General features: G+C 38.5%; 1 protein-coding gene across 1 annotated transcript in view; it reads right to left on the bottom strand.

Moving 5' to 3' along the window:
* The window catches only part of tex264a (testis expressed 264, ER-phagy receptor a), a 90785-nt gene that overhangs the window by 5575 nt on the left and 71358 nt on the right, over positions 1-13852 (bottom strand). The window contains exon 3 of the mRNA XM_085160994.1: positions 4190-4361. Coding sequence (XP_085017120.1) covers positions 4190-4361 — 172 coding nt within the window. The remainder of the gene's footprint in view (positions 1-4189; positions 4362-13852) is intronic.

Genomic DNA, 13852 nt, shown 5'->3' on the forward strand with positions numbered 1-13852 from the left:
CATTATAATAACTATTTATGAGCCTGTTGATTAGCTAGCATGTCCAAACACACCCGATGGGAACAGTCTTGGGTGGCACAGAAAGTGGTTATTTGACATGGTGGTGCTGCTTCAAAATGCATATAAACAGGTTAATGTAGTGATCCATAGTCTATTTCATTTGTGTGTTGCAGTGAAAAGATTGTTCCAAAGATTCATTTTACAATATAAGGTTTTACAGGAAATAATGGGTCTATTTAGGGTAATTGGGTGGACAGCCCCCCAAGGAAAAACCTCAACATACTGGACAACTTTCACCCTTCACTACAACTGCAAGTCCTGAAATTGGTAGTGTGGTTGAAGCCTCTGAAAGTCTTTTAGGTAACATTTGCCTAAATTAGTTGTTAAATTGGGCCCATTGGGATTATTAGCAGAGAATCAAGGTCTTGTTCTTCAAACTGTTTGAAAGAGAGAAGAGGATTTTTAAGGAGGCAATTAGACACAGACAGGGCTAAAGCTTCCTTAGTGCTTGGATAAGCAGAGTGGATTGCGATGCATAAACATACGTTAAGAAGTGATACACTTAATAGATCATCATATTTACAGATGAGAGCCAAAGAGAACAAGCGTTTTAAGGAAGCTCATCATAAAAAACACACTTACACTGTGTTTAATGAAACTTCTTAATTTGGATTGCTTGGTTGTATTTGTTGTATTGTTTCAGTGTGCAGTAATATCATAGTAAAATGTCTTAAAGTAAACAGTGTACAGCCCTGATGTACAGTTAATATTTTCAAATATATTAATGAGCAGAGCTGAGCCGCATATATAATATATATTACAGATAGTCAATTGTCATTAAATTGGTATCGGCTTACATATAGTGTGTCTGCTCTGATTGCCACTCAATACACACTCCCCAGCCACTTCATGAGTTGCACTTTGCTTATACTGGTTTGAACCCTTTTTAGCATGTGACAAATCCCCTGTTTAAACACATCCCAAAGGTGCTCTACTAGACTGAGATGTGGTGACTGTTGAGGTCATCTAACTACAGTTAGATGAGCTTTGGCGTGTTATCCTGCTGGAAGCAACCATCAGAAGGTGGGTACACTGTGGTCATAAAGCAATGGACATGCTCTGCAACAATACTCAGGTAGGCTGTGGTGTTTAAATGATTCTCAGTTGGTACTGCAGGGTTCAAAGTGTGAAAAGAAAATACTCCCCATAGCACTGCACCACCAGGAGCATGCTGAACTACAGATACAAACTTCTGACCCTGCCACCTTAACTACAACCCTGCCAATAGAAAAAGGACTTCTTTAATCAAAGGCAAATACTCACTCATTCAGAATATTTGGGGAACTTTTCATTTATCTGTTATCTAAAGAAAACTGATTTGACCTCAGTGTTGGAGATTCCTCATGATCTACCTATAAATAGCCTTTTGTGATATCCAAATGATGCTCTGAAATGTTTTAAGCACTGGGCACGTCTTGGATTTCTGAGTAATGGGCATTTAATAAAGATAGATTCTGTTTTTCACAGTGACGATTTATGGACGCTAATTCAAAACCACAGATCACAGCCAAGAAGAAAAACTGCCAAGAAGTGGGTAAAAAACATTTCTCTGATGGAAGAAACGGTATTCAAAGGCATTCAACAAATATTTCCAAAGAAACTGATTTCCAAGCCAATTTTCACAAGTATGAAAAAGCAGAACACACAACTCTCTGATAAAAGAAACTCTTCAAAATAAAAAAATAAATAAAAAATCCACCTCTCTGCAAACTCCACTTATTGTTTCATTTCTACTACACACAGTAGCTAAGCATTGTTAGCAGTGTCAGCATTGTTCTGAATGATTAAAAAGGCTCTGTGTGTTAAATGTGGAGCATAAAAAGAAATATCACATCTTTCCAAAAAAAGTGTTTAAAGTGAATGTGACAAATGTTTATACATTCTGTTGTACCACTTAGTAAGACCAATGTTTATTGAACTGTCTTTGATTTAGTTTGTGAATAGAATAAAGTGATGTGATAAATCATCGTTAGACTGGTGCCACACCAGTTGAAATACTACAACAAAAGAATAGTTTGAAACTTCGACAAACGCTTTTGTTTTCAATAATGTAATGTTTGCAGGCAGCCAGAGGAGAATCCAGTAAGTCACTGTATAAGGAAACGGTTAGAGGCAATAATTCTCCCTAAAATCTACCCATTTGTGTTTATTCACCCAAAAACAGCCATTGCACTGACCACCTTGCTGTTGGCTAGCTTTGAGCTTTGCACAATGGACACACCACTCGTCTGTGTGGAGTGAGTCTGTTTGTCTTCTGATTTTAGAGCCTAACAGAGACTCATAATATCTTTTATTTTGCTCCAGCCTCTCTCTTTGATTTTATTAAGTTTAGGCTAAAATATTTTTATACAGACACATCTTTAAGTAAATTCACATGTAGATGTGTCCTTTCATTGACATTGTATTATAGCTGTGTCACCTCTACTTAAAAAAATAAAACTTTTACATTTCTATTTGGAGACATGTTCATTAGTAATATTAGTTATGATGGGGGCATCTTTGGAAAGAGCAAGGCTAGCTGTCTATTCCCTACTTCTAGCCTTCATGGTAAGCCAAACTAATTAACTCTTGGCTACGGCTCCAGACCGAGCACACAGCCACGACGGTCTGCTGGATTAACGCAGACACGGCGGCGCGACGAATTAACAAAAGATTTGGAGACCACTGGGTGAATGCAGAAAACGTAAGAGTGTGCAACGTTGCAAAATCACTTTCTCCTCATGTGATTAAGACACGTGGCAAATCGAATTAATTTGATCTGAATTAACGTATTTAAATGCTTTCTGGCACTTTAGGTCTTTCTTATTTACTTTCTCATTTGTTAGGGAAGCAATAATCAAAACTTTGTCTCGGTGGTGATGCTGACAAACTCATTTAAAGTTGTGAATAGCTCAGACTCTCAGTTTGCTCTTGCCTCTCAGAATGCAAGAGTCTCCACAGCGGATAAAGCTGCTGTGTATGGACAGTGGTCTTCACCTCTGTCATGTAATGACGCTTTATTTTAAAGGTGGCTGCCAACTAACCATGGTCAGAACATGTTAGGCCTTCTTCCATATATGTCTCTGAAATTTAAGCTGTGCTTACAAGGGATGTCACATGATCTATTCTTAAGGCACCTGATTTAAATCAACCCATCCCCACTCACTCTGTCCCCACAGAGCAACACCATTTTGGTTCTCCGGAGATTTGTACGCTGATTAAGTCAATACGGCTCTGAGACCAGCCCACAGGTCGGCTGTGATTCAAAGAGTAATGGCAGCATGGAAGACATCGCGCTTGAAGGCACATACTTGTAATGACAGAGCAATTACACGGTCTCAGATATCACCCGTCCTCTGTGATCCAGGGCGAGAGAGGAGTCAGTGCAGTGGCAGACAAAATAAAAGTTGTTACACATTTTCTCTTTGTTTGTTTTTAACTGACACAAGCTGTAGGATCAACAGAGTAGAAATGAATGCTTGGTAAGACTGAAATTAGACGACAGCAGTATAACCACATGATGGCTCCTTTTTCACGTGGCATTTGGTTGTCCCTGATTTTTTTTAAAGCTGCTTTCACACATCATTGACTCATCAGGCTAACCACCTCATTGTGGCTAAAACCACTGGCCACATGGTGAGGTTTGCTCTATTGTCACATAATCCGAGAATAGCAGAATATAGCTGCACATCAGCGCAGTCCGGTGATAATTTAAACCACAGGAATCGGTTAAGTTATGTTTAGTTACCTTACTACTCTCTTACGCTCTCCTACAAACTTCTTATAAAATGTACGCATCAAACGAATTAAGAAAACACCTGAATCACATATCAGATCTCAATGAATGACACATTAAAAGTTGAAAATCTTTACTGATATACATTTTGTAATCCATTGAGAACACTGAGTGAAAACCGAAAGCATCAATTCTTTGACGGCTAGATTTTAAAAAAGATAAATAAATAAATCACACAAAAAATCTAAACTAAAGTTGTTCCGCTCTGAAAATTGTCCCTTAATTTTTGTGAGCCATATATTTTGAATCAGACAAATTGACAGCTCTTTCTTCTTGTTTGAGAAATCTTTTTGATGCTGTCACTAATTGCCTCCGGGGGAGCTGACAGTATCCGAGGATATGTAAAATCTTTACCTGTAATGTCGGTTCCTCTGTCGTCGTCCGAGTCCTCTTCCTTCACATCTGTTCTGACCTCCTCTTTCATTTCTGGTACAAAGAAGTCCGTCTGACGAGACAGCGGAACCATATAGTTGATGACATCCGAACTGTAGATCTCAATAGTTGGGAATGCACAAAGCTTCCTCTCCTATTAAAATGGAAAAAGAAAAAAGACACAAAACAGGAAGTGAGATTTACCTTATAATATCCTATTACCCTTGCAAAGATAGGCGCGTTCGTTCTGTAAAAACCACAAAGACACTGTCAAATGTCACCTTAATATTTGTGCAAACTTGTGCTTGTGTCTCTTATTGAGAAAGTGATAACCTTTCATAATTACACTGAGCTGGAAGAGGAAAAAGAAGGAAAACCAGCACACAGACAGCATGAAGTCTGACTAGCTTTGAGCTGTGAGAAAGATCAGATCAACAGAGAGCAGATTATCTGCTTAAATGACGGCTACGCACACAAGATAACAGAATTCTACATAATCATCTTCACAATGATCAAATTCAAGTGATGCACAATCTCTGTAAACAAATAACATGCCCTTTTCTTCACAGTGCCAGTGGCACCGGGGTCACTGGTTCTCAAAATGTGATCCCCACTGGTGGGGAATAGAGCCACTGCAGCTGTGGCGTACACGACCAGGGGAAAACTACAGATTTCTGATGGAGTTGAGCTAACTAACTAAAAAAACTGAACTATAATCCTGTTTTTATATCTTTGGTGGTAGGATATAAACTTTTTTGCCTTATGTTGTCAGACATACCTGAAAAAATGTTTAGGAAGCAGTGATGCAAAGGCCCTTGTGTTTCATTTGCATGAAAAAGGTCTGAGCAGACTCAATTACCTTCAACACTGAGAGTAAAGGACATCTTCAGTTCTCACTGTACCCATCATGTTTTTCCAAGTTATTATTTTGCACTACAAAAGCTAAACACAAATTTAAAACACCCAAAGGCCTCATAAAACTACTGGTTAAATCCTTTCTTTCAATGCTTCTCACATAAAACACGACAAAGAGCGTAGGGACCGAGGACCCGTGCTGAAGGAGTGTGATGAACACCTCAGACAAGCAGAAAACATTTCAAATATGCAGTTCAAAAGTGCCTTTGCTGATATAACACTATGTCTTTCATACATTAATATGTATATACTGTATCCCCTTCCATGTGAGTTCATTAAAGTTGCATTACCATCTACATCTGTGCGTCTACACTCTCCGCAAGAAGTATATGCAGTGAGTGGAGAGTTTATAAATATTATACTATATTTTCCTCTAAAGTGGACATTAGCCTTTCATAATTTTTCTTTATGCTTTCATATATATATAGTTCTCAAGGGACTGCAGAGGAATGAGCTGTGTGATGAGCCATCAGAGCGCGGCAGAAGCAGAGGTGAGCCGCACAGGCTGGTCTCAGCTGTGATCGGCTGCAAAGTGACATATGAATGCTGGAATGCACAAACATGAACACAAGTCAATAAAAATCCCACGCAGTGTTTTTGCCCTTGATTTTATTTCTTTATTCCTTATGATTCATAAAAAAAGTTGCCTTGTTGTTCACTTATAATAGAGATCCGGCTAAGGGTAACACTCTATAGCTACTAAAGAGAAGGGAGCTCAGTATGATGGGTTGTTTTACATAATTCTTTCTCGTTCCTCATATTAAAGGCAAATTTATGACTGTATACTGCTGCTGGCTGTGAGCACATCTGCAGCTGCTCTGTCTGGCTCTTATAGGTGAAGCTGTGGCTGGATACAGTTATCACTCAGCCTTCAGACAGCTGCATTCGAAGGTTGACTCTGTGGTCCTGTGAATATGTACGGCTGTAATATTTGCTTCTGTGACAAATGTGTTAAACCGCCAACCCCATTACAGCACATTCATCACTGCACACACACACGTGCAGTCAGTGTTCTTCTCATTAATAGATATGTCACAGTCAGAACTGCAACAGCCCAAGTACAGCCATGGCTACAGTGGCAGCTTTGTCATACCAAGGCTGCCCTCACAATCACAGCAATTACAGCCTCTGCCTCAATCAGCTTTGGCAGTGGTCACTGAGACCCCCCTCTTCCAGTTTTCCTTCACTGCACAGCCACATTGAGGCTGCACCGGCCTGCCTTTACATTGCACAGATTAATGCATACCTATGAGATTTTCTCTATTGGGGAAAAGGATTAAAAGGTGGTGCAAAGGTTTTGCAAGGAGATACAAAAGTAGTCCAGGAAAACCCGACCTTTTTGGGTCTAACTATATTGTTGTTTTTGTATATTTTTGGGGGCCACATTCCTGACATTTTAGGACATAAGCATTACGTGGACAACTGATATCAGCAAATGGCTCCAAAACACTCAAAAGAATTCATAGTTTTGAGCTGTGCTTTGGGGCATTAAATCGCTACAAATATGCCCTTTACCAACACCAACGCAACCTTTAACCATAACATTTCTCCACCATGCTTGAAAGATGGCTTCAAGCACTCCTTCAGCATCTTTCCATTTGCTCCACATCTAAGAGCTCAAACACACATGTGTCTATACACAACACTTCTTTCCCCCCAAACTGTCTCTGTCCAGTGTCTTTGAGGGGTTTTTTTTAGCCACTCTTAATCATCTCCTTTTTACTGGCCAGCCTCATATTTGGCTTTTTTTTGTTGCAACTATGCCTAGAAGGCCAGCTTCCAAGAGTCGACTCTTGACTGTGTATTGATAATGGTGTTTGGTGGGTGCCATTTAATGAAGCTGCCAGTTGAAGACCTGTGAGGCGACAAATACATCAAACTACTTGTCTTCTTGCTCAGTTGTGCTCCAGGGCCTCACACATCTCTTTCTGTTCTTGTTAGAGCAAGACCGCACTGCTCTGTGCAAGGAGAACTTGCCAGCACTGCATGCAATCTTCAGTGTTTGTCAGTTCCCCACAGCTTTCATTTCTTAGAACAAGAGCAAGAATAGCAATGTTTACAGCTTTTTGGGGGGCCCTTTTTAAGACTTGAATAAAACCTGCAAAGAATTCAACATTAACTGAATAAAGAAGTGTTTCAGATTTCAGCCGTGATAACAGGAGAAGGAGTTTTTAATGATCAGTTAGGATTTCGCTTGCATTAGAGAGCAAAACGTGCCGTTGACACACAGGAGTGCGCTTTGCTATGAGCGTCTGTATAAGACAACATTCCATTATCATCATTAATGGCATTCACAAACAATTTCATTAATTTAATTTATTTTTTATGTACATGTCTTTAAACTTAATAACAACATATTTAAGTGATAACGTATTTTTTAGCTAAAATTCCAAAAATCAATAGAATGAAAAAGTAAAAACATAGAAAAACTATAAAAGCATTAGAACAAAATTGTCATGGTCCTGGGTTGTGTGACCCAGTGTTGAGTTTCATGTATCTTTTGTATTCATTTATGCTTTAGCTTAGTTCGTCTAGTTAATTTCTAGGGTGCTGTTTAGCCCTTTGTTTCTTAGTTGTTTATGTCATCTCCCTGTACTCAGTCTCCCTGGTTCGTGCGTCTACCTGTCATGCGTCATGTCTGCGTGGTTATGTTTAGTTCATGTCATGTCTAATCTCCATGTTTCCTGTTTTACTTTGTAAGTCTGTATTCAATGTCAGTGTATTTAGTTTCACTTCTCCTGTCCTGTCTTTAGGTTCATGTGTGTCAGCTGTGCTCCCATGTGTGGCCACTTCCCCTGATCATCCCTCATGTGTATTTAGTCTCTGTGTTTCATGCAGTCTGTGTCGCGTTGTCTGTGTTCCCACCCTCCATGTCCTCACAGCCAGTCTTTACAGTCATCGTCATGGTTTTCTGAGTCTTCATAGCTTATCAGTATCTGCTTCCAGTTTAGTTTAAGTTCAGTTTAGTCACGGTATTTCTGTTTTGTTTGAAACCTGTCATCAGCCATAAAAAAGGCTCGCTTTCAGTTTAAGTTTACTCCGGTCTACTCTCTTGTGTTCGCACATGGGTCCACCACACACACCACCATACGGTCTGTCTCCTCAGATCGTGACAAAAATGCCCTTGAAGTATTAAAAGCACACAAAACAGAAAAATTGCCTCATGATTGTTATGTTATAACTGATGTCTCGGTATCTCCTGCTGAAACTGAGCAAGCCGGTGCTAATTTGAGCTACTGAACCTTGTAAACATAGCTTTTATCACCAAGTTTATATATATCTTTTTAAATTATTACCACACAAAGTAGAAAGTAACTGTAAAGGAGAAGCTGTGAAATAGCTTTGAAGATACTTGATATTTTTCTATTAAAAACAGGAGACTTTGAATAGAAGGAAGCATGCAGGGAAAGCTCCAGGGAAGTATAACTCTAAAAATGTGACTTTGCACCATTAAATAGATTTAAATATTGTTATTCTATTCACTTTTTTTTCTTTGACTAGCAAATAAGCGAAAATGACATTTACAAGAAGTGCTTTTGGTTCAGCTCGTTAGTTATACCTCTCAGAACTGAAGTGACCACTTCGAATTTTTTAAAAAGCAGTTTCTCCCCAAAAAACTAAAAAACCCTTAAACCTGGTGCACTTTTCAAAACTTCTTTTTGCTCTTTGAAAATGTTGCGAGGTTTATTTCTTTAAATCTGCTGCTGGATAAATGTGTTGTTATGTTAAACCGCACTGCTGATTTCTCCTTAGCGCACATATTCATTCCCACGTGGAAACCTTCGCGCACTCGCTCTCTTATTATTATTCTCTTATTATATTACACAGTATAACTCCACTGTTTGAATTTTTATGCTCGCGCTGCTCTTCATCTCACCACGCAAATGTTCATAAAGGTCTCGTCTATAAATTTAAGTGAATGTATAGACTTGCTGTGTTGTCATGGTTATGTTACAAAACAAACTATTTTGAGCTCTGAGGGGGAAATAATGAAAGAAACAAGTTGGATGGCCTAACTGCGGTAACCTGGCTCCATTTCCTATGGGTCAGGGTGATCTAGGTTGACTGATGGGTTTTAATCTAATCCTTGCAAAATAAGACTGTAGGAACTGGTATGAATCACCTGGCTGCTACACACAGAGGCTCCAGCCTTGGGGCTCCTTATGCAAATGAGTGCCCATCTCCTTGAACCTACTCCGATAATGAGCAGGGAATTTGAGACAAAGACAGTTCACTATACTGTAGGCATACATGTATCTCCAAGGGATACGGTAACAGATAAAAGAAAGAAAAGCACATATAAGAAAGGTGTAAACCAATATATCTGCATTACAGACAGTAAGAGTTACTTTAAAACAGTCATTTGTTAATAATTTTCCATTTCTTTCCATAAAAGATTCTTCCAGCAGTGACTGCAAGATGTTATTTAAACACTTGGCTGAATCTGATGAATTAATGGTTACCACAGCATCAGGGAGACAGGATATAACTTCCATTATCTTTGGTATAAATACAAATTTTTGTCTTTAACACAAGAAATGCAAAGTACTTTCTTTTGCAAAAGTCTCATACCTGAATACAAAAATAAATGAACAAATAAAGCAAAACAACAGCATGTGAAGCTACAAGAGGCACAAGATGATGCACATGTTCAATAATCCACTTGCAGGATGCCAGTGTGTTATTAGACAGCACAGGTTTTCTTTGACTTTAAAACAATTTTTGATTCTGGACCTTTTAATTTTGTAAATCATGTCATGCATATTACCAATTAATTACTAATTAATACTATATAGTGATTTACTGACACATATATTAGCCCATCTCAGTCCTGAGGAGGAATGTTTCTATAACATCTTATCTCATCTTATCACCTAATCCTGCAAAATGGAGTCAAAAATCCTACTTGTGACCGTCAATGTAAAACTCCCTGTGCATTATGGTGTAGGTCCCTGTAATGGCACTAAAGTAGTTCCAAAACATTAGGGCACGGTCCGCTGGGTCATGTGGGTGGAGCTTCTGTGTTCTTTGGGCTGGCGGTGTGGTTGCTTAAAATGCAGCAGTGTTAACGTACGTAGATGCCAAAATGACATCAACATAAATGTCCACAGTTTTCCAGCAGGGCATTCAGTTGTTGTGACAAATCATTGGGCACTTACTTAATTCACAAACGCACCACTCTAGAGCTGTTCTTTAAAATAAATGTACTCCACATTAAAACAAAATTAGCTTTAACAGAAACAGTGAATATCATTACTGCACTCCTGCTAACGCATTAACAGTGTTACGTTGTTGAATATATTTATTTTGAAAATCATCCTAAAAATTACGAGTGGTGTGTTTTTCACTTCCATTAACATATTTTGCAATACAAAGTTGATTTTTTGAAAGCTTTTATTCTAATTTTCCGATCATAAAATCTTCACATAGGTTTGTTTATTCAATCATCTTCCCTGCTGCAGGCATTTTACTACACTTAATCTGTGGTTATAAGATTCATTTCTATTGTATCTTCTGTTGCTCTTTAAGGTATTTCAAAGACCTCAGTGACAGTTTTTTTTTAATTACTCCTTTTGCTGTCGACACAAACAACTACTTCTAATTACACAGTAATTGATTCTTCACTTTAACTGTACTTGCCTTTATGAACAGTGCACAATCAAAAGGCAATTTCTAAACTGAAGTAACCAAAGTAACATTAACATAATTAGCTTTTTTCTGTCTTTGATGATATTTAATGAAAACTAAACAGAGACAAAAATACCAAAATATATACGGAAGCAGAGGTTTTAACTAAGATCTTTGTTTCAAACATAAGCCTACCTGTTCCAAACTTGAATATCATTTCCATGGGTGCCTCAGCATTCACTTACACTGCCTAGTTATAGCTGCTCAAATCTTCAGGCAGCATTAATCTTTACACCTGACAGTGACTTCTGTGATAGATTTTTATGAAGTTAACACCTGTATTTTAGGGGGATTGCACTTCTTTTTCAGGAGGCCTAAAGGAACCTTTTGGAGAACAATGACCCATGTTGTGTTTGGTGCTGTTTGTTTTGGCTCTAGGATAGGCCTCAAGGACAGACTAGTTGCTTTTTGATAGTGCAGAGGCACAATTTGTTTCCTTATCTGGAGAGCAGACATAGAAGGGGGTATATGAAACTCTGTGTGAGATTAGAACATCAGAACAGGGATGATGATACCTGCTGTAATGTGTTTTCATTTCTCCTCTCCTTGATATTCAGTCATTTTCATAATAAATATATTCATATTTTATACTATTCTTCTGGGTCCCTTGATTATTTCTGCATGAAGAAAACCTCTCATCATAACTTCTTACTAACCTGCTTTTGTTTACTCCAACATTGTTGGGTCCCCCCCACCCCCCACCCCCACCACCACCACCTTTTTTTTAATCAAAGTATTTTTTCTTGTGGTAAATCCTCCTCAGCTAATATACAAAGCAGGTCTAGCATACATTAGTTTATTTCAGAAGGCATTATTACTGGTACTGATTGGAGCACAAGTCACTATCATATGTTACATAAGTTTCACTGAAATAGGCTTGTTCCATATTACATGTTATACACAGTGTGTTTCATTTGTCTTACCTGTTTAAATGATTACAGCCATCTCATCTGACAGCCAGCAAAAGGAAAAAAACAACAACAACTAACATCTATTATTAAACAACGATATGTACAACAAAGGGGTCTGATCTGTGGGGGGTATGTTTCACTGACCAGTAATCTATACTTACTGTCACTGGGGAAATAAATAAAGAAATCGCAGACAGATTAACTGTCATAATCAAAACTCGCTCCCGGCTTGAACGTCTTAATTATACGACAAGCAAGATGTTCTCTTTCCACCCAGTGGCCTTTTGTGGTTTCTGCCTGTCTGCTCTCTGATTGGGTGCCATCTATTTCCCGAAAGCTTATCATGGAGTCAACAAGCTTCCACTTAACCTGTGTCTTGAAGCTGCTGGGAATGAAATGTGTTCTGCTGCAGGATACAGAGGCAGATGGCTGAACCATCGAAAAACAGGTCACTTCTTCCTTGCCCGTCGCCTCCTAGCAGACTCAATGGTTATCATCGTCACGGCCACACTTTCCAAAATTCCTCATCACATTAGGAAATCTTACCTCTTAATAATTACTAATGACCAAAGAATAAATTGACTACATTTAAATTAACAGCGAATACAATTTAATGATTAATATTTACTATACAAAAAAGCCTTTTCTTAATTTTTCCCATAAATAATACATTTGAAGGAAAAGCTTTTGTGCTTGCAAATAAACAGAAGATAATCCCCAAGTTGGTGATGTAAACAAATCAGAATATAGTGGAGGTGTGAAATCCATGTATAATTATGTGCAGTCAAGTGCTAAAGGCACAGAAGTTTGAATTTCAATAAAAAATACACCTGCTAAAGTCACTACTGTATTTGGTTATATTGTGTCTATGAAAAAAACACATTTTAATTAGAGAAATCAGACAGTCTGGAGTTTGATTTGCATGACAGCTCAAAACTCTGGGGCCTGCTGTTTGCTGACAACAGTAGAAAAAACATATATGTAGGCGTTGCGGCAAAGTGTAAGACACAGAAGTGGGTGATATCCATCATATATCCACCAGCCACCCCTCATTTCTTTTTTATGTTTTGCTTCAGAGGAGCCAAATATAATGCATTACTGTATTAGTTACCATGTTTTCAGTTGAATCTATGAAAACTGGCAAATATCACAGTTTTAGGCATATCTCAGTATGAGGAGTGAGTCCTTAAAAATTTAGGAAACTTGACAAGTGGACGACAAACGAAACAAGTGACAAACTTATAAACTATCAACAACAGATGAACAGTATCTGAAAGTCATCCTTAAGAAATCCAGCAAAAGCCTGACACAGGGTCTAAAACATGCATCTGGCCCTTCAGTTGATCCATCTACTGTTCACGGACGCCTCACTGGAAATGGTCCCAGTAGAAGTTGGCTGTCAAGAAGCCATTCTTAGGGAAGGGAAGGTTGAGTTACGTCAGATTAAACAAGAACTGGACGAAAAATGTGCTGCAACAGGTGTGGTTCAAATTGTCAAATATGTATGCAGGAAGCCAGGAGAGAGGTCAGCGGGTATCTACAGCCAGAACCTGCGCCTGTAAAACACAGTGGAGGCTCTGCCATGGTTTGGGGCTGAATTTCAGCCAGTGATGTTGGGGATCTTGTCAAAATTGACAGAACTGTGAACGCAGAAAAGTACTATCCGATTTTGATCCACCACACAGTGTGGGATCATCTTGACTTAGAACAAAACAAAAGTCGACCAAAATCCAAAGAAGAGCTTTGAATGTCCCACAAGAAGCCTGGAGAAATATTCCTGAAAACTACTTACAAGAAATGACAAGAAAAGTGCCAAAGAGAGTTCAGGCTGTGTTGAAAAGTAAAGACAGTCCGACCAAACATAGATTTTCAAGAGATTTTGCCTTATAAGCTGTATTTCCATGTAATGTTTGCATATAGTTCAATACATTGCTGCACCTATTTCCCACATTCCCTGCAAAATATAAAGAAATCATGGGTACTGTAGTACTCTACCTTCAAAATACGCATCACAATCTCTGGCACATGGCAGAAGTTCAAAAGCAAAGAAAACATAAAATGTTAGAAAAATATGTTATTTGCTGCATGTATTGTTACTACAATACAACATTTCATGCCTACACAGGATATT

This window comes from Neolamprologus multifasciatus, chromosome 5 (assembly GCF_963576455.1).
Source record: "Neolamprologus multifasciatus chromosome 5, fNeoMul1.2, whole genome shotgun sequence".
Taxonomy (NCBI): Eukaryota; Metazoa; Chordata; class Actinopteri; order Cichliformes; family Cichlidae; genus Neolamprologus; species Neolamprologus multifasciatus.